Source organism: Athene cunicularia (genome assembly GCF_003259725.1).
Source record: "Athene cunicularia isolate RWA chromosome Z unlocalized genomic scaffold, athCun1 chrZ_part1, whole genome shotgun sequence".
NCBI lineage: Eukaryota > Metazoa > Chordata > Aves > Strigiformes > Strigidae > Athene > Athene cunicularia.
Window position 1 is genome coordinate 33538810 of NW_020799142.1, and position 21981 is coordinate 33560790.

Below are 21981 nucleotides of genomic sequence, written 5' to 3' on the forward strand. Positions count from 1 at the left end.
CCTTGTGTATACCAAAGACAGAGCCTTGGGGAAAAAAAAAAAAAAGTATAACGTTTTTCCTCTTAAGTGAGAGAGAGGAATGTTTCAGTGAAGGAAAATAGCCTTGATTTTATCAAGGAGAGGAAGGAGAGCAGATTATATGACCTGACTAATAAATCTTCATAGGAATTTGCGTGGCTGCATTAACACTTACAACAAAAAGGACTCCTGTATTAGTACAAGCTTTTATAATGGCTTTATCTTCTTCTTTTCTGTTCCAAGCTAATTCCTGAAAGCCTTCTTTTAATCCCCCTTTTGCTCATCCAGCCTGGACTTCTCAGAATGGCAAAGGCTTTTTTTTTTTTTTTTCCCTTTATTTTTAATCTATGAATGACAGCACTTAAAGCTAATAACTGTAGCTGTGGCACGGACAGAAATGAAAAGCCACCATCAGAAAACAAGATCTGTGTTTTTTGAGAACACCACTACCAGGGGTTAAGGGAAATCTGCAGCTGGAACAAATACAGCGCTCGTCTAACTTCCTCAATAACTCTGCTGGGGGAGCAGGCAGTTGCCAGACGAAGGAAGCATGGTTAGCCATTGAGTCTTTGAATGCAGCTCCGCTTCCCCCTCAAACCCATGGAATTTATATTAACCTCCAGCTTTTCTTAGCTGGTGGGAATTTTTTTTTTTTTTGCATGAGGAAGAGCCTCGCTTTTGTTGCTTAGGTTTGTTGGAGAAACAGAGAAGATGGTTCTGCTCCTCACACAGCGTTCTTGCTGGCAAAAGGCCATGGATGATAAGTAAATTATTTTTGGCATTGCTAAGGAGAGAAAGGCTGAGGCTGCCAAGCACAGAGATGCAAGTGTTTGATGACTTGGTTTTGGGAAGGGCAGTCTTGAGCCATCCTGGCTCACCAGGTTGTCTCTGATCACAGCAGAGATGCGGGCAGGAGGAAGGACCCCATGTACCTTTAGCATCTTATGCACAGGCAAAGACCAATATGCCAGTGAGGATGTCTAAAACCACTTTCAATAAGGTACTTGGCTACTTAATTTAAGGCCGTGGGTGGACCCACAGGAGAGCTACCCAGGTGAACATGGAGCATAGTGTGGGAAACCTTGTTTTGCATCCAAGGCTGCTGTAGTGTCCCTGCCTGACTTCGGAGTCACCGTGACCGCATAGCATCCGTAGGATGGTTATGGCTGTGGTGCTGACGGTGGCGGGCAGGAGTCCAGGACAGAGAAGGCAGCCAGCTGAATGGACATGGGGGACATGCTGGTTGCCAAAATTCCTGGCTCTCTTTGGTGGCAAGCGGTTTGATGGCTGCTTCCAGGTTGCTCATAATGCAGTGCATCTGCTCGGGGCTGCCTGCAGTGTTCCCACGGTGTCCTTTTCTGCTCCTCAGTCACACTGTTCTCAGTGATTGCTCTCTCAGACCCTTTCCCTTCTACTTTTGGAGGCCAGTACTGCCCATCACACGTCCACAATCCTGCCATCTAGAAGGGCACCAAAGAAAGGAGAAAGGAGCTAAAAAAGCCCTACCAAGAAGGGACAACATGACCTGAAACATTCTGGTAAGCAAGGTCTTTGGTGCTGGTCACTTGGCACAGGAGAATATCCAGAAGTTGGGTCAGTTTGTTGAGTTTTGTGCTCGTTCTTCTTGTCCCCATTTGGTTCTGATGAAACACCTGAAGGTGTGTCCTCTTGGCCAATGTGAAATGTATTGAAGGGGCTTCACCCAGCTCCTGGCAGTCATCACAACAGCAGCTGTAACTCATGCTTTCACTGGGAAGAAAGTTGATGTTTGAATGATGCCTGTGTCTTTGGAGTTGTCATGGTTGAGGTTCAGCCTTTGCAAGACATGGGAGAGTGGGTACAGCCATCTTGCTGCATGTCCCTTAGCAACTTTGGATAAAAAACAGGTTTTTAGGACTTTTTTTTTTGGTGGAAATGACAGATCCATTTCCAAATTTCACATTTAGAGACTGCTGTAAAGCAGCTACAAACATGCTTTTCTTGCTCGTCCTCGTTTCACTGTTCAAAGTAGTCCATGGCTCCCAGAGGTCTGCAAAGCACCAGAGAAAAACCACCAGCATAATTAATATGTGATGTGATATGATTGATACTCTGTGGCAAGTGCATAATGTTTTCTGTGCTTGTCCCTGCATTAAACCCCATTACAGCAGAAGGAATCTTAGTCCTTGATGCATAAAAAGAAAATCCTGGGAGGAAGCAGCCAGGCACTCAAGAAGCAGTTTCTTCTACCCAGGTACAAACTGCCAGTAACCTGGCAAGAAGAAAGTCAAGCCCTTGTGTTGCACAGCCCACACTCCAGCAAAGGAATGGGACTTTTCAAAGGGAAGAATGAGGCTTTTATAGAATTAAATTGGCATTTGCACATTGGGGTATTTTCTGAGCTGGGGTGGCTGCGACATGGGAACCTCACTTGCTCTCTCTGGGCTGAGCGAGACTAAGCAGAGACTTCAGAAAGGAGAAAAAACATTTCTTTGTGGTATAATCCCAGGGACAGTGTGTTGGCTGTGTCTTCAGCCAAATGCAAACAGGAGTATCTGTTGTGTGAAAATTTTTCCAGCACTATACAAGGGACTTGGAGAAGGAAAGGACAGTTATATTCTGCGCAGCTTGCTTCAGCCACCAAGGTCTACGAGAAAGGTCTGTTTGGGGACCAAGAGGGGCTGCCACCACAATGACCCTGTTGAAGCTGATGGCAAAATTTCCTTTTGCTTTGGTGGCTCAGTGTATGGATCATTGTGATATGGATCATGGCAAAAAATTCTCATTGACTTATTAACTATTGCCTCTGATCTTGGGGTGTTGCAAAACTTTATGCACTTGGAAGGCTTCCAGAGGGAAGTGCCAAGGGCTGAGCGGTGAGAAAGTTCTCCTAGCGCCTCTGCATCTACTCATGTTGAAAGAAAAGAGAAGTCACCTCTTTGTTTGAAAAGTTGTGGAGTTATCACTCTGCAAATAAGGGGTTTCATCTCTGTTGGACTGTCCCAACTTCTGGGAGCTTGCATGAGGTGGAGCTCCTACAGGCTGAAACCCTGGTCCAGCCAAGAGGAGAGGATCTGTGGGGACCTGGTTCTGGGGGATTGCACAAATCCACATGGAAGACACACAGTCTTTTGTTTATAATAAGGGTTAAATGAAAATGTACCTGGATACAGCCCTTACCTCCTGGTGAGAAAGATGCTGAGGTTCAAGGTGGGCACACCCATCCAGAGGAGGCTGTAAAAATGCTGGAGATTGCACAGAGGTTCAACAGACCCTCCAGTTTAGAGGGTGACTTGGGCTCTGGTACCAAATTCCCTGGTGTCCTATGGGGTCTGTTTAGAAGTCACCTTAAAAATGCATCAAGGAGCTCCCTATTCTACCTGCAGATCTCTTCCTTGCGACACCATCCACTGTAGTGGTGTGATGGGGAGGTGTTGAGGGTAGGTGGTGAATGAAGGGTGGTCCTGCCATCTCCCCTGCCCTCTTCCTTTCATCTGGAGAGGCATGGCCAAATGGCTCATCGTGGTGCACAAATGAGAGGTGGAAGTCTTTGAAGGGGATAAGAGATGGGGAAAACCAGACTGGGGAATGTGGAAAATACAGAGGAGAAGTACATTTTAAAGAAATGCGAGGTCCCAGAGGGACTGAAATAGTTCAAGTTACAAATATTCCCATAGCAACCTCATAACAGTCTAAGTCCTAGCTAAGGCAATTCCTCCCTCACCCCCAAACTAGCACAAGACAATGAAAAAGTAGGAAGAGCTTTTCAGAGCAGTGCGGCCCTTTCTCGGGATGAACTTGGGCTACCTTGGACAGACCGCAAACGGAACACCACGGATGGTGCCTCCTGGTCACAAGTGATGTGGGCGGTATTTATTCCCCACATTAGTTGAAAAAGGCTCCCTTTTCCAGGGGAAAGAAACCCAGGTCACCAACGCTATTTGTTTTAACGATTCTTTAAATATTCTGCGTTTGCGGACTCCAAGCAATGGTGTGGTTATATCTATATTTACTGGATAAATATATTTATTTATGGATGGGATGCTTTACTGCTGACAGTAAGGTTTGTTTTTAAGCCTGACCGGGCTAGAGGAAATACATACAAATAAACAATAAACCTAAACAACACTAAAATAACATCAGTTAAAACAATTAAAGTTACTTCCACTCGTGAAGTATTGTTCCCATTTTGCTAAAACATGGGAAAAAAATCCATTTCCTAAGTCAGTTTGTACTGATTTTGGAGTTGCGTATTCTTGTAACAAAAGGGGATTTCTTTTGTCTGTTATTTATACTCTTCCTATGACACCGTGTGTCCATGTGTCTGGAGCACCCTGTTTCAATGCAACAACATTTCCAGCCTGTCCCCATCTCGATGGCATAGCTGGGACTCGGTGGCACTGGTTGGGCTTTTCTTCCTGCCCATCCTGTTTGCACTGATGTGCACATGTGTGTTTGTAGAGGCAGTTACTCCTAGGAGACTTTGTCCTGGATTTAGAGTTTTCTTATCTCTAAATTATGTATAATTCAGGAGCTTAGGGGCTGAGAGTTAAAAATAGACCCCAGAAAACTCACTGTCAGTAATCAGCAGAAGGCATTGAGGAAGGTTCAGGGTAAGTTTCACTTGGGATGCTTTGCCTAATTATTTTAATGCTTTAATTGCATTTGCATCCTTCACCCCGCACTGGGAGTTTCACGCTGGGTTGTTCTGCCATTCTGTGTGTCTTTTGTTTCATCCCAGAGCTGGTTGCAGAGGGATGAGGTGGGCGAGCTTAGTTGACATCAAGTATTTAATGCCATTTTAAATGCTGTCTTCCCTCTAGCTGGGTGTCTGCTCTCTGCCAGAAGCTGATAGCAAATGCTAAGGAAAGAAGGTGGGAAGGGTCTAAATGATGCTTCTTTTGGCCTGCGACTGCTTGCATAGGGTCTGTAATTCATTAAAACACCCACCATTTCGAGAGGGGCCTGTAGACCAGCATTAATGCTCGTCAAGTGGGAATGCAGGAGGTTGCATCCTTGGGGCGGTGTGGGAAGGCAGAGCCCTGTAGGGAATAGCGCTGGTGTTTGTAGTGATAACTGAAGTGGTGTTTAGCTGCAGCAGTCATGATCACCTCCACAGCCATTGCTCCTCTGTGCTCCCACTGCTTCTTGGGGAAAGGAGTATCCTGCAAGGTGCTCATCACTAAGGCACGTGTGCTGCAGCTGCGTGTTCAGCCTTTACCGGTGATGTATGAGTTACGGTGTGCTCCGCAAAGGTGCAGTTAATCAAGAAATTCTCCAAACAGGGACACCTCCCAAGAAACAACTTCCTATGCCTCCCATTTGAGGCATATTGCTTATGCCATGATTCATCATGCAAGCACGTCCTACTGTCAAGGTCCCACGGAGCATCCCTCCTCCCTGTGAGGTTTGTTGGATCAGCGGTGGCAAAGCTGGAAGAGTTTTGCTCCTTTTCCAGCTCTTGGGTGGCTGGAAACTAAATCCTCTTTGCCAACCCTATAGATTAATTTAGCTCTTTCTCCAATGGCTGAGGTTGAAGAAAGCATCCTTGGAGGTGGCCAGGACCCGTGTGTGCTGTGTGGTGGGTGAGAAGGGTTGGGAGAGCCACAATCGTGAAGTGCTGTAAGGATTTAGCTGACTTCTATCATGGGTGAGGGGTATGTTATGAAATGGTTGTGCTTTCTGTTCTGTTGTTGTTGATCACCAATTGATTCCTTATACAGAAGCAACTATTATTATAAGCACCTTCCAGGAAAAATGAATAGCTTGCAATTTGAAGGAACAGATTTATCACTTAAAATTTAACAGAGAGGAAATCATTTCCAGGCGGCTTCCTGACATTGTTTGGTATTCTTCCATGGCTTCCAAAGCAGGTCAAGGCTTCGTTTTGTGCCTCAGTCCTCTCCTTTCAAGAGGTAAAAAATTCCCCTTGTATAAGAGAGGAGAGTGGGTGGCCGGACAGCACCGTGGGATTTCCTGGAAGGGGAAGAGGCAATGGCAAATGGCTCTACTGGAAGTGCCCACAGGACTTTTATGTGTCAATAAATCCTGACCTTGGATGGGCAGAGGTGATGGGGATGATGCTAGCGGTGTCTTTGCCACATTTTTCGCGTGCAGTTGGATGGATGGGGCGGTTGTACTGAGCATTGTCACATTCAGCCCCATAGGCACCAAGACTATGGGACTGGTACAATAAAAGTTAAATATATCTGCAGCTCTGTGCTGTCCCGGACTTTCCTGACATGGATAATCCATCCTACAGGGAGATGAAAGCCTTATCGTGGGGTGTTGCAAGTCTCTGGGTTGGTTTCTGCAGGACATTTCTGGAACCACAATATATTTATTTTTTTACACTCCCTCCAACCTTGGTATTTGTGCTGTTGCCTTTACGCAGGCAGGTGGGGGTGTCTTCGGGGCTGCTGTGAACCCAGCCCCACCTCACCTTTCCCACCTCCCCAGAAAATAAATCCCACCCTGAACTTTGCATGCAATAAAACTGAGTGAAACTCTCAGTGCCTACCGCAGGCCTAGTAACCTGTTCGTTCAGTTCAGGCCTTCTGCAACCATTTGTTTAAGATAAGCAAGGGTGGAGATGTTTCTTGAGGGCACAAAAGGCTCGAGATAAAGCTCATGCAGACTGATCAGGCGATATGGCTGGATCATTTCTTTTCCTTCTCTCATCACCCCAGCATTGGTTTTTTCCATCAGTCTGGTTGCTTTTCTCAACCTTTCATTCACTCTCAGGGTTTCAGTGTTGCTGTTTCCCATTCAGGCATCTTTGCCTGCTTGACCATCACAGACTGAGGGCATTTCTGCTGCATGGAAACATCTATGGAAAAGGTGGAAGGTGTGGGTATGAGTGAAGACAGTCACACTGTGGGGCTGAGTTTCACAGCTGAAAGTCAGGCTGCAGTAACCAGACATAAAGACCATGGGGACGAAGCAATGAACCCCAACCTCTCATAGCACCTTAGAATTTTACCAGGTTTTTGTGAAAAGCCCACGAATTTGGCCACCCCAGGCAACAGTTGCACTTGAGAACTGCAGAAGTGGAGGAGAAAGAGGAGGGAGGGGGCAGGTTGGTCCCCAGTAGGACAGCCTCTTTTATAAAGCAGTTGTTGGATGTTGAAGGAGTCTCTGGAGTTTGCTACATAAGGGTGGTCACAGAAGGACCAGCAGCAGCAAAAAACTGCCTCCTTTCTCCTTATCTCCCTGTGATTTACTGTGTGATTTGCCACCATCAGTAAAAAAGGCAAAGCTGGTGCCTTCCTCCAACTTCTTCTGATGCTGCTGCAGAGGAGGCATGAGAAAAACAATAGCAAAGCTCCTGCTTGTAGCAGGGTTGCTCTAAAACCAGCTGTTTACCTCCTCTGATCCTGCCCCATTTCTTCACATCCTTCCCAGGCCAGTACCCCACAGGTTACTGGGCTGAGGTGTGGGGCTGCTCAGGAGAATGATGTTGGTGGGAAGGGGCAGCTATTGGTGGGGGAAGAGGTGGAGGCTCCTGGCTTGCTGCAGATTACCAACAAGATCTTGAAAGCTTTTTATTTGTTCTTTCATTAAACTTTGATAAAAATGGGTCTGGGGCAGTGGAGAAGCAGCTGCTGGCTTTCTGGATTCCCACGGGCAGGTGAACGGGGTTGAGGGTTGGGCAGACACCTTCATTAGGGAGGTAAAGCACAAAAAGAGCGCATGTGGGTGTCAGACCTGATCCCCTCTGCTGTCTGTCTGCAGCAATTTTGGTAGATGACAGATTTCCCTTAGCGTATGCTAGGTGGCCACATGATAGTCACCTTAGCTTGGCAGACATCACCTTCCCTTCTCCAAGAGCTGCTTTCCCTAAAACACTTAAAAATGAATATGCACATCACAACATAGCTGATCTCTAGGGGACTGACCCAGAGAGCAGACCAGTCCTGAACGCCCCTTCTTTTCCAGAGCTATTGGCCTTTCTTGTTAGAGTGTGCATGTTTATAATTTAAACTTGACATACACATACATGCATTAGAAGTCCCATGGGCTTCTCAGGTTCTGCTCCAAGCTTCCCACCATGTAAACCGCAGAGCGTTTAGGTCCAAAATTGAAAATGACCCCTATTAGTGATCCTTCCTGAGACCATGGGCTCCTTGTTCTTTGCTTTTCCCACACGCCTGGCTTCCAGAACCAGCAGCACTGAAATGTTGGTTTGTTACCTTCTCCTCCAGCCACCTGTGAATAAATATCAAAGTAAAACCTACATGGGAGAGAGAGAGACCAAATGTGATTTTGCTGCCCAAAGAGAAGTTGCAAACCTATGAAAACCACGAGCACCTGGACTTTTGGCCCAAGCAGGAGCAAAAAGCATCCGTCTTATGTAGGTCTTGTTGTAGGCTGCCTGCAGAGCAGAGGGTGCTCATCTGCCTTGCAAGACATGTATTTCCCTTTGGCTCTGTTCAGGGATTTCAGCTTCATGGAGAGTGTGTCCACTGAAAGAATGGAAGAGCTGCATTTCAGATCCACGTTGTCCTCAGCGAGCCAGCCCTACTGAAAGCACTTCCATTGCTGTCCTGCATGACCCGTGGTGGGGAGCAGCCTCCAGGCAAACCCAAGAGCCAGGTCATCAAAGCACTTACTGTACCCTTGGGACTCTGGTCCGTCCCCACCCACCCAGCACCCTTGGTCTTCTCCAGCCACTCCGCCCTTCTTGCAAGTTGCTGATACTTCCTTTTACATCAGCTTGCTGCACAAAAAAAAAAGTCGACTTTTCTCCCTTCCAAATTTAGCTCTGTTTAGGCACCAAAATAGACAAGAGTAGTGATCGGTGACTGTTTTTTTCCAAAACATTGTCTCATGACTAGGACTAAGGAAGGGAACTGCTCAGCAGGAGTAGGGACATGCTTGATTTTCCTAATGGGGACACGAAGTTCTCCTTTGTTCAGGCACAGGCAGTGTCCAGAAGTGCTCCTTGGATTAGGAGCCTTATTCCCATGTAGTTAATCCATCTCTCACCCCGATTGTGTCTGCTGCTGGTGGGTAGAGGTCTGAGGCAGTGCAGGGGTGCTCTGCAAGGAGGACATGCAGCAGTGCACCACCGTACGTATGATTTCTAGTTGGAAAGATCAGAAAAGCAGCTCCTGAGACTTTAGTGAAGGCTTCGCATTGAGGAAATAGGTGCTTTAGGTCCTTGTGTCCTGCAGAGCTCGTTTCACTTTTCCAGGGTAATTGTATTTTCACATGTGTCTGCAATGCAGCTTAAATTCTTAAAAATACCCCAGGCTTTAGCCTGCTGTGATAGTAGGACATTTAGAAACAGCCTCACTGAGTAGCGTACTATTTTTAGCCTGATTTCTTAAACTAGCACAGCTGATGTGATTGGGCTGTGTGTGTCTGCTCCCTCCCTTCCTTTTCTCATTTGGTTTGGTAACCATTGGCCAATTCCAAGCAAATTTTCAGAGGAACAGAGGTCTCGCAGATGTTAAGCTCCTCCTGTGCATTCAGTGAAAATAAATGATTGGGAAAATAAGTGATGAGGAAGACTCAAACCACAGTAATGAAGGTTCAGTATGATTCTAAGCTATTAGACGTTAAAGATGCCACACAGATTTAACCGTGAGGTGTTTGGCTGCGGGAGAAGCCCAAGTCAGACCTGGTTAACTAGGTGATAACCCAACCACAGCCCTAGGAGAACAGGTTGCCAGCTTTCCTACTCCCAAACTACCTCTGATTAGTCAAAGATGGGCTACATTTGAGCAGTGAGATGAGATCTAGGGATCATGGGGAGAGCTCTGTCTGGTGCTGGGTGCAAGGATGTGAGCAGAGAACCACAGAACAGCGTGCATCGCTGAGGGATCCTCACTGGGTGAGCAGATTTGCAAGAAATCATGTAATGATGGCCCCTGTACCCTGTAGGATGCTGTGTCTGGTGTGGCACCTCTGTTAGTGGGAGAGGAGGATTAATTGGTCACTGGGAGTGGGTACTAATCTTAAGCATGCTTTCTAACACCTGTGCTAAACCATATGATCATGGCACATTGGATTTTCTCTGGAAGGGTTAAAAGCGAAGGAGAAAGTTGAAAGGGAAACTGCCTTCTCAGGAAACACACTTCAAGACTGCAGCCAAAGCAGGGTTCAAATGGGGACATGCAAGCCAGCAGCAGGACTTACCCAAGGGCTTGGTGAGTTCTTCATTGCTTGAAGTCTCACAGAGAGAAGGTCTCTGAAGCAGAAGGCTCCAACTGCTGCGGGAGCTGTAGGGTAGCTGCAGTAGCAGTTTCTCCAGGCTCTTTGCAGATGGCCAGGATGGATAGTCACAATAAACCCTGTTGGTCTTGGACTCAGGAATGCCTCCTCTGGTCTGCAAGCCTGAATTCATTACCATCCCCAGCAACTTTTCTCCTCCATTGCATCTTCCACCAGAGGAACTCAAAATATTATTATCTCAGTAACCGCTACCAAAATGAACTCTCATTTTTAAGGCCCTTTACTCAGAGAGGGACTTTTTTTCTAAGCCGGTGTGTTATGTTGTCATGCCAATATGACAAAGCTGCTGCTGGATGAGATGCATTCCCACCCAGCCCTTGCCCTTGCCCAGGCTGCTCCCTCATGGCCCCTCGTGCATGGTGATTCACCAGCAGCAGCTGCAACACCGAGGCTAAGATAGATTGCAATGGAAATAAAAGGAGCGACTTTTACAGGGCTTTTATTGCCAGCCAGGGAAGTACAATACTGCATAAATAAAATTCATTATGGTTATGACAGCTCTGTGGTCCCTGGAAAATAAATAATACTTTGCACTTACATAGTGCCTGTCATCCAGGAACCTCAGAGCTCTTTGCTCACATTAATGAAGCCTCACGATGCCCGTAGTAGGATGGTAAATACAGCATCTCCCTTATCGGATGAACACACCAAGTCAGGGACTCGGCACCTTCAGTGGAGAGAGGACAAGACAGAGGCTTGAGTTACACACAGCTCTTCCACCGATATGACCGGGGCAAATCATTTAATGTCCTGGTCATCTCAGTTGTTTCCAGTAGGTGGATGCCACCAGTCCCTGCCCCAGCGGTGGTACAGGTTGACCAGCTCACAGCAGGCAGGCACAGCAAGATGCTCGTGAGAAAGTCATTGACTTGCTGGTGGCGTGGGGGCACAGCCCCAGCGGACCAGCCAGCTGTGGCTCATCTTTGCTTACTCCAGTATCCTCAAAATGCTGCTGAGCATCGTCCCCATACAGACATTTTTACAGCTGAGTTTTAGATAAATAAATAAATCCAAAGGAAACAGCCCGGTGAAAGTAGATGGTTTAGGTGCACCAGTATCATGTGTGAAGTGGATGAAATCCCTGTCGATGGTGTATATTGGGATCAGCCCGTGTGTGATCCAGTTACTTGCCCTGTGGGATTTCTCCCATACAGAAATTGCAGATAACTTAATTCCCTGCTCATTGCAACGGCCATGAGAAGGTACAAGTCTGTGGATTTCCAGACCTGCTTCAATGTCTGAGATGTAAGGATGTTTGGATGGGAACCGTTTCTTTTGTCATGCTCACATTTTGAGTGTGAAATTCTGTCTCACTCTCACCCCTTCCACATTAATCTCCTGTATCTTGGAGCTGATCACTGCTTTTCCCTGTTTTTCAGGGTTACCATCCATTGCCTCATGAAGCTGAAATCGCACACACCAAAAAGCTGTTCAGAAGAAGGAGAAACGACCGGAGGTAGGTGAAACCTCTTTTTTTGTTTGTTTTTAATCTTCTTTATTGCACATCTTCCCCCACTGTTTCATGGAGTGTCTTTGGACAATACTGCTGTTAGCGGTTTAGCATTGGATTAATGCATAAACCTTTACTTGAGCACTAACATCCTGAAAATGCAGAGTCTGTCCATCCCCCTGGCTTGTCTTTTAAATCTGGGGTATGTCCTGTATTACTCCAGGAGTATCTTAAGGACCGCCTCTTCCCTTCATACTGATTCCAGCATAGCCAGATCCCCCCACTTGTATTAGAAGAGGCAGCTGGCAAGGTGTCTGTAAAACCTTTGAGTCCTTGCAATTCGCTTCCTCTCTTTCTGTTGAAAAACAAAATTTGCTGACTTTCAGGGTCGCTTGCAAAGTGGGTATGGTTGAGAGGGATTTGCAGCAAGCATCGGATGCTTGTCTGCGTGAAGGAGGGGATGTGCTAAATATGCAGCTGAGTTCCTGTGGCATTGGTGATTTCAATCCATTGAGTTAATTTAATTGGGTCAATTTGATATTTAATTGTGTAAATTGCATATTCAATTATATGAGGGCATCTAGAGTTCTTGATAGGGATTGTGACTATGGTTAAATTTAAAAATAAGTGGGGAGTAAGGTAATTAGTTGTACATGCAGCTTTATTTCTGCCGGTGTGTTCTGCTGTGGCTGAGACAACACAACCAGGGCAATAAAACATTTCTAAAACCAGGAGTCTGCAAGGTTAATAGGTTATTTAATAGGAGAAAAAGTGGCTAATGTTTTCTCCTAGAGTGATCTGAATCTGTGTCTGAGCTGTGATGCCTGATGGGGATTTTTGGGAAAGCCCTACAGACACCTGCAATAGTCATTGCAGTGTATCCTCAAATCTCCCCATCACTTCTCAACACATCAACAGCCGTGATATAGTTAATTCTGTGCTTGGTTTGGTTTTCCCAGATTTTACTCAGTGACCAAAAAACAGCTGAAAAGAATTTGCTCAGGCATCCTAGAAGCATTATTCTGTAGGCAGGGTGGTTCATCAACAGCAAACTCCATTTTCTCTCTTCTTTGGTGCTCCCTCCTTTTTCCCTGTATGCAATTTAAATGACGATTTAATCTTGTAATTTAGTTAAAAAGAAAAATTAAAGGGCTTGTTTCAGCTGGGTTGCAGCCCTGTGATCACCGAAACATACTTAAAACCAAGCTGAAGTCTGTTTGTGTTGTAAGAGAGAGCTGGGTGGGCTTTCTCACAGTGCTGGGCTGGCTTCCTGAGAAATCGCAGTGGAGGTTTGAGCATCCTTCTCCCATCCCTGCTCACTGAGCGCGTCTTTCTCTGCCATCTGAAGACTGCACGATGCTGTGGGAGAGGAAACCTTCAGAGCCAAGGGGTCTCCTGCCTGAAGCCCCATGCTCAAGGCTGTGGCTGGACCAGAGCATGGAACTGCCTGTTGGTTCATCCCTCCCATCTAAAAAACCAGCAGGTCCAAGAGAACACACCAGACCCGTATTTCTATTTCTTTTTCTTTCTGGTCGCTTCAGATAAACCATCAGCAGACAGAAGCATTCAGGCCCCCAGGGCATCCCTGCCTTCCGCACAGATGGCAAGGAGAGATAGCAAAAGAAACTGCCTTGAGCTGGGATTGGAAGATTGTGGGGAGAGATACAGCCTAGAGTGCACTGGGGTAATATCTCAGTGCTAGAGACAGAAGCCTTAAAACCCAGTTGATATGGATCATGAGGGAGGAGACATGGGACTGTTGCAGCCCTAGGCAGTCATGAGTGAAATAAAACGGAAAAAACAGAGGGTATGCAGCCCTGCCTGAGTCCTGCACGCACATCCGTGGTGGTGTCCAAGCTTAGACAGAAAATCATGCTTGCTTTATTTGCAGAAAGCTACGAAGCCTAGTTTGAGGCAGTGGAGTGAAACAACAGTCTCTTAAATAATTATTTAAGCTGAAAAGGCATGATCCCATCCCCTAGACATCGGCTGAGAACCTCAGCAGCCCCCTCTCCCCCCACCACATGGTTTGATGCTGTGTGTTTTCCGGGTCCCCTTGCCTCTGCCGTGCATTTTGGACTAGGAGGTGAGTTTTAGTCCTTCTTGTGCCATTGGAGATGTCCCCAGAGAGCACTCACTCCTTAAAATTGTTTTCTAGCAGTAAGTGAGGTCTCAGAATGGTTATTTTATGAGAAAAACATGGTAGAAATAGAGGGAGAAAAAGGGTGGGAAAGGGGAATAGGAAACATTAAAAACCAGACTGTACTGGAGCATAAACAGGTTACAAAGCTGTTCACACTTTACTTGCAGTGCTATTATCTTAATGTCCCAGGCATCATTCTGGGGGAGAAAAGCTTCATTTTGAGGCTGGTGAAGTCACACAGGTGATATAAACATCCCTCGGGATAAGATTTTATGGCTAGCAAAACGGTTGGGAGTTACAGGCTTTTTGTTTTAAACCTCATCTGGATACAGAGAGACTCAAAATTGCAAGACTGTGGATGGGGCATTGGTGGCAGCAAGATTTGGGACAGGCTTGTGTGGGGCCTTTTGTGGGTGCAGAGCTTGAGAGGGGGGTTTAGGAAGCAGCTCTGGATGCCTGGACCCAAGGGAAATAGAGCTGGTTTTTAGAAGAGGGTTGGCAGACGCCAAGGATGGGAGTAGGTCTGACATGCAATGGATTTGCAAGAGGAATCACAGAATCCTTCAGGTTGGAAAAGCCCTTCGGGATCAGCGAGTCCAACCCTCAGCCCGACTCTACAAAGTTCTCCCCTACCCCACATCCCCCACAGCTCATCCCAATGGCCCTGAAACCCCCCCAGGGATGGGGACTCCCCCCTCCCTGGGCAGCCTGTTCCACTCTCGGACCACTCTTGCTGGGAAACATTTTCTCCTCCTGCCCAGCCTGACCCTCCCCTGGGGCAGTTTCCAGCCGTTCCCTCTTGTCCTGTCCCTGATCCCCTGGGAGCAGAGCCCAGCCCCAGCCTCTCTGCAATGTCCTGTCAGGAGCTGCAGAGAGGGATGAGGGCTCCCCTCAGCCTCCTCCTCCTCACACTGAACACTCCCAGCTCCTTCCCTGCCTCCTCACAGGATTTATTCTCCAGCCCTTCCCCAGCCTCGTTGCCCTCCTCTGCCCTCGCTCCAGCCCCTCCAGATCTCTCTGGGATTGAGGTGCCCAGACCTGGACACAACGCTCCAGGTGTGACCTCACCAGTGCAGAGCACAGGGGACTGTCACCTCCCTGCTCCTGCTGGCCACACCAGTGCTGACACAAGCCAGGATGCCGTTGGCTTTCTTGCCCACCCGGGCACACGCTGGCTCCTGTTCAGCTGCTTGTCCATGAGAACCCCCAGACCCTTCTCTCCCAGACAGCTCCAGCCACCCCTCCCCGAGCCTGTAGCCATGAAGGGGGTGGTTGTGGCCCAAGGGCAGGACCTGGCACTTCCCTTGTTGAAGCTGAACCAGAGAAGAGGTTGTCCTGCAGGTGTGGCCCCAAAGACCTGATGCAGTTGGGTCTGATTTTCATCAGGCAGCTTTTCCCCTTTTTCTGAAGTTGGTGAGCACTTGGCACTAAGCAATGCCTGTCCATGGTGTACAGGCTCTCCCTGAGCAGGACCTGCCTCATCCGAGAAGAATGACACACCCCAGTGACCATGGTGGGCATCCTCCTGCCATGTGCAAGCTTGGGTTGAGGAGCCAAGCCCCAGGCTGACCTCTGCACGATGCACAAGTCCAGCTGGCCTTGCCTGGTTGTAGCTGACCTTCAGGTTGGATGATATTTTATATAACACAGCTATTATAAAACAGCTGATAAAGCACATTGGTACCCAGAAATCTGCTTATTTATTTCCAGCTGGTCTTATAAATAATACTTGTTCCACCCCAGAGCATGTGTGAGCTTCTCTCCCTTCCATAACGGTGACATTCAGAAGGAGCCACATCTTGGGCTAGCAGAGCACCTTTTTTTTTCTCATGCAAAACGACGCTAATGTCCGGCTGTGCTGTAAATAGCACCTATCCCCACTTCCTTCCCGTCACCTTTCCTCGGGAAATGCTGTCACCATGTTGCGGAGGAGCGTGGTTCACCTACTCTGAGGTCTCTGCCGTGCACCTTTCACTCCTCTGAGGAGAAGCAACCTATACATGTGCAGCCACAGCTCTCTCCTTGAACGTATGATATGTTTTTACATTCCACAAGTCATTTTTCCATGGGATGCATGGTCCTTTTGTTGCATAAGATAGATGTGAAGAGCAAATTAGAGGCATCATGAAAACAGACTTCGACTTTCTGAGTTGACCACTGTGGGTCTGTTGGACACATTTTTGGTTACAGCGATCAACATCAGAGCTGTATCTGGTGGAGAGTTTAGTTGCGCAAGGTGTTGTAAAAGCCTATAGGAGGTACTGAGGTCCTTGCTGCAAAGACCTTACAATCAGAGCAGGAGAGCAGGGAGAGGTATTGTCTTCCCCACCTCAGCCAACAGAAACCCCACACCTGGTGATTTCTCTGCTGGTTTAGACACACAAGGTGTAACTGCCACCTCCTGATGAGGGTGATGGAGGGCATCACCGCTTGATGGGATCATTGAAGAAGAGTAGGAGAGGCAAGTTTTTTCTTAGATGTCCATGTGAACAAGTATTAAACACCAGTGAGGGTTCTATTGTCCCAAACACTATTCTGCTGTTTGCTGCCACACAAGACCAACCCTACCTAGATATCACCAAAGGCAACTTGGTTTGGCTTTCCATGGGCAGACACCTCTAGGGAAGGAGGGACTTTCCGTGGCCTGTGGCAGGACCTCACCTGTCTTCCTCTTCTGCAAGCAGTTAGGAGAAAAAAACCTCTGGCATATGGGGCACAATAGACCCAGCTGTCAAATCCTCTTCTCTGACCCTTCCCAACCCAGTGCCTCGCTGCTAGCAGAACACAAGCTGTGCTGGGAAGTGGTGTCCTTGGACAGGTGAGCGCTGAGTTTGGTCCCTTGGTTTTCAAAAAGTTCCCAAAAATGACATTTCTTAAGTATCTCTTGAAACATTGCAAGTCATCTTGGTGCTGCACAGGGTGTCTCCAGTTCCCTTGGCATCCTGGTATGATGTGTTTTGGGATGGAGGGTCTGGCTGGCCAAACCCCATGGCCTACAAATGCATGCATAGAGGCTTGCACCAGCTTTGTTGCAGTGATAAGAAATGTTGCCCAGTTTAAATCAAATTTACAAGGAATATATGGAGTTGCAGTGTGTTAAGACAGGTAAGCTTGCACCTACTTTTCGGTCTTCTGGATAAGAGAGTACTGAAATCGTTCTGCCTAAGGGAGGGTTTTGATTGAGGAAAAGGTTGCTAGGGAAGTCTTAGAAAGTTCACACTGTTGTGATTGCAATTGTTCAATCACATCTTGTTGGATTTAAAAGTGAAGTCAGGCTGAATACCTTACCAAAAGGAAGTCTTCATGTGTGCATAGATACTGGCTGGTACTTCACAAGGCTTTTGGTGATCAGTCTATGGGCAAGGTCTTAGCAGATGACAGAGGGAAGTGCAGCTCCATGTCTTGGAGAGGATGGAATAAAAGGGGATTAATCAATCCCCTCATTCCAAAAGGCATCTGAATTCCTCTTTTCAATAGAAAAGATCCCTTGTGCTAGCTCCACACGCAGCTGGTGTGTCTCCAGGCTTTGGGCTGACCAGAGCCACCTCTCTCCCAGCCAGGGCTGTGGGGACCACGGCTGGCCTCTGGTGAAGGACCATCACCCTTATCTGTAACTGAGTTTCGTGTCATCTCCTCCTTCTCCTCTAGAATGGAGGTTTAAGAGGTGTGTTTCTGCACCTGGGAAATCCATCCTTGACAAAGCCCTTGCATGGGGATCAGGAGCTGGAGCTGTGTAGGTCCTGCTGGCCTCTAGGAAGGGATGGAGCCAAAGAGGTTTGCTTGTGTGCTTTCCCTGTCTCCCTTCAGCATGATCCAAATACTTACAACTTCTGACAACAGGATTACAGAAGTGTCCCCAAGTTTTTTCTTGCATTGTCCCTATTTACTTCCTACAGTTAACTTGGCTTTACACTTAAATGATCAGGAAAAAACAGACTGGATTATTTTGTGTGTGTGTGTTGTTTTCTGGTTTTAATTAGATTCAGAGCTGGGGAAGGCAGAAATATCCTCCTTCCCCGGAGAGCCCCGGGTGGCTGTCAGGGACGGTTTCCTCTTCCTGAAGCAGGAGGGTTGTGTAAGCGCCACTGACCCCTCCTGCTCGCGCCCACGCCAGAAACCGGGTTAGCTGGGGTGAATGCACGGGGGCGGGCACCCCTGTCCTGACTCCCGGGTCAGAGTCCACGTTGCTGAGGGACCTCCTGGGGCTCATCCCAGCCCATCCGTGTGGCCCCAGCCAGGGTCTTGGACGGAGGCAAGCATGGTCCTGCCCAGGGACAGCCCAAAGGACGGTCACAGTGGGCTCGGGGCCAGGCAGGGAATGTCCCAGATCTGCCAGTGGCTCCGCTGAGGAGCATAGGCAAGCTGTGATATATTTCTTTTCCCATTATATTTGATTTTACAGACCCTCAGGGATACTCAACCACCTACAGTGATTAGTTCAACTTATTAAGCTGCTTTTCCTCTTGTGGCAAACTCCTTTTGTGAAGGGTTTTCAATAGCCACACTGCTCAGGACATTGTTCCTGTACAATTTCCTTTCAAAACATCATAAAGGGCACTCCACCACTTTACCCTGTCATAAAACATCACAGGAATCAGCTTTGCCTAGCTTGCTCCTTCAAGGGCAAGATCTTCTCATTCAGGGAGAAGGTATGGGGTCGGGTGGGAGTTGCGGGACCACATGATGCTGGAGTGAGATGGAGCCATTAGCAAAGGGGATTTGAGATGAGATGTAAAGCAAAAGTTTTCTGCCTTTTTTTTTTTGCGCGCGTGCTCTTTGTTAGTATGAGGATCCAGGGTCACCCAGGGAAGTGAAGGATAAAATAAACTTGAAAGCCCAGAGAAGGAAATGCTGCTTTTCACGTGTCGGCTGGTTCAGCCTTGCCCAGCAGAGGCTGGGAGCGGATGCGGATGCTCTTGAGGTACTCGGGGGTAAACAGCACAGGGGGAGAGGGGCTTTTTCTGCTGAAGAAACATGCTGCTGTGAACAGTAAGCGGATAAGACTGGCCATTTAATTAAGACTGGAAATCAGAGGAAGGTCTGCCTTGATTGCCACCAAGGGAGTAACAGACACAGAGAACTGGAGAGGGTTGCAGTGACACAGGGTCCTTCCTCCCTGTGTTTGTAGTTACTCCCATACCCTCTCAAGAGGCTGTCGGGTGGGTCCATACAAAGACCTCGTGTCATTGGGACCTGGTTAGTCCATCAGCTGCTCTTTGGACAAGGCAGTGATGGAGCAGGGCAGAGATGGTATCAGGAGGGGTCAAACAGGAGCCCCTTCAACCCGTGGAGCCATGCTGGCCAGACATGCTGGCATCACCCAGCCCTGCTGCCCTTCCTTCCAGGCGTCAAGGAGAAGGCTCTGCCAGGGGTCACGGCGCTGGGACCCTGCTCCCAGAGGGAGACTTTTGAGAACAAAGCCTGCACCAGGCTCCCTGTTGAAGGAGCGGTCCTTAAGTGACCAAAAAGCTGCCTCCTGATGACCCGTGTTCATCCGGCTGCAGGTGACTCAGCCACGGGTGGAGCTGGTGGCAGCACTGCAGTTTCTCATCAAGAGGGACCTCTTGGAGCTGAGATCTGGGGGTGGTTTGGCTCTATTGAGACCCCTTGCTGCCTTTGCACCGTGCTCTGGGCTCAGTGAACAGGACACAGTATGGCATGGGGCTACCGTAGTCCAACACCATCCCTACGCAGTAGTCCTAGCCCTGGCACATACAGGTCACAGGGGATCAAATAGCTCTGCAGAAGACATCTGAAGTTCAACCATATTTATATCTAGCATCAGTCCTGGATTGGCTCATCTAAGAGTGACTTGTCTGCCTCAGCACCATCCCCGGAGCTACCCATGTAGGGTCTTCCCATTAGCCAAGTGACCATGTGAAACTCCAGTAGCAGTAAAGGTGGAGCAGTTGGTATTTAGCATCCATCCAGGAGTTTGTTTTGCCTGTCACTAGTGTCTCAAGCTGTGGTGGGGTGAGTAGAGGTCTTCCACTCAGCTGCTCTTATTTTTGCCATTGTGATCAGCACTAAGCCCTTACGCACTTGAGGGCATCAGTGAAAATATGCCCAGCCGTGAGTCACCCCTGAAGGCAGATGGTGCGGCTGAGATCCCGCCGGCAAAACACACCACGAAAGGCCATACTGTGTTTACAGCTCCTCTCCTCATGCTAGCAACAACAAAAAGGATTTTGCATTTCATTTGATGCAAGGAAAAGGTACTTCTGTAAAGATCAGAGCTCTCTTGTGGGCTCAAGACTAATGTCAATAGAAAGATAAACCTTTGTGAATTCAAGAGGACATGCTCCACATGAGCAGGACTTCAGGAGATGAGTATCCATTACAATTCTCCATATCTGATCCACTCTCCCTGTGTGCCTAGCTAAAGGCATGGTGCAGAAGGGTTAAAAGATACTCATCTAAGCAGATATAATCCTTTCCTTTCATTGTTCCTTTTTTTTAATGCCAGGAGGCAGTGACAGGAGAGAACCGGGTACATTTCCCAGCTGCAGGGTTGCCACCTCTCTATTGAGAGCGGCTTTGTCATTACATAAAAACTCCACAACACAAGACTTTTTATTCCTTTTTTTTTTTTTTTTTTTTTTTTTTATGATCTTGGCGACTGAAGTGAGCCCTGTCCTACAGACTAAATTTAACCTGAATTGCCAAGCTGCCAGTAGACATTATGGCATCAGGAGGCTTTTGCAGGTTGTTTTTCTCCATCTTTGCAGCTGATTGAAAGACTTGATGTACCACCGGCAAAACTTTTTACTGTTATGAAACCTCAATAGAAATGTAATGGCCTGCTGGATAAGCTCTGGGTCTTATGATGTTCGTTCACATAAAGCAAAATAATTGCTCCAGCAAAAAAATCCAAAGAGAACTTCAGTGTGTGGCTGTTGTGAACGGACACCTGACTTCATCAGTTAGGTATCTTGTTCTTGATCTTAATCTCTTGCTGTGTGGCAGCAGGGGCTGGTCTGGAGGACAGTGAGTTGTCAACATCAACAGCTCTTCGCTCCTTTTCTGCTGCTACCTGTTCTTGTGGGCGTTGAGGAAGAGGGAGCAGGAGCTCATGGTGGCTGTGCAATTAGGGAGAAGGTTGATAAAGCAACTGCTCATGTGTTCAGGGTTCTGGGAGAGACATGGGAGACCTTATTTCAGTTCTCAGCTTTATCAGACTGCTGGGTTTCACCCCCATGATCACAGATGCTATTTCAGATGCCCATGCAAGGAAATAGCAGACACCAGACCTTGTGAAACTTGCACCAAAATGGGGTGGGAGCCAAACAAGATGCTATAAGCATCTTCAGTGACACCACCATCTGAATCCCACCACATGTGTCCATAACTATGCTGACCATATATGAAGGGGGTGCCAGAGTTCTCATTCTGGTCAGGGAGGATGCGGTCAGTGGGGTTCACAGGATGGTTCTCCTCAGCATGAAGCAGGCGTTTGGCCAGGTAACTCCCTCCCCATTCTCAACCACCTGTAACGGGTGGGACTACCATGGAGGTGAGATCCCCACCTCACCTTTGTCGTCTGACATCACAGACGTCTAAAATGAGGCAAATGGAACCCACCCTCTGCGTGATGCTGTGTAACGCTCTCCCCAGGCCTGTGTTCTCTGTGAGTTAAATGCATCTTGCTGTGGTAATCTGTCTGGGCAGCAGTTGTTCTGTACACTGAGCACGTATACATAGGTCCTGAAGCTCTCCACCATGGCAGTCTAGTAAAAGTCTTGCACAAGACTGAACTTTGTGAGCAACCCTACAATAATGTGGTGCTGTATGGAGAAGAGGGAGGATTCCCCTTTCCCTGGGACTAGGTAGGAATTCCCAAATGTGGCAGTCACTGGTGCTTGTAGAGCCCTGAAAAGCTTCTTGCTGAGAAATTCTGGCCCCCTCATAAGAAAAATTAGTCTGGCCATCTTATGAGAACAGGTTTCCTTGCTTTATTTTGCCTTCCCATGTTGACCAGAACCAAGGAAGTCTGAAAAACAAAGAGCTGTGGGAGGAGTAGAGCCAAAAAACCTCTTACTAGAGGAAACAGTGGGATGCAGATTTTTTCTGGGCTCTCTTCACTAAGAACAAAGACTTGAGACTGGGGATCCCGTTCTCTCCCATCTCATGGAGGGAAAGTCTCTTCTCAGCC

General features: G+C 47.7%; 1 protein-coding gene across 4 annotated transcripts in view; it reads left to right on the forward strand.

Moving 5' to 3' along the window:
- Positions 1 to 21981, forward strand: part of CTIF (cap binding complex dependent translation initiation factor) — a 119035-nt gene that overhangs the window by 39484 nt on the left and 57570 nt on the right. For all 4 annotated transcript variants that reach the window (XM_026865567.1, XM_026865568.1, XM_026865569.1 and 1 more), the window contains one exon: positions 11616 to 11692. In XM_026865567.1, the coding sequence (XP_026721368.1) occupies positions 11616 to 11692 (77 nt within the window). The remainder of the gene's footprint in view (positions 1 to 11615; positions 11693 to 21981) is intronic.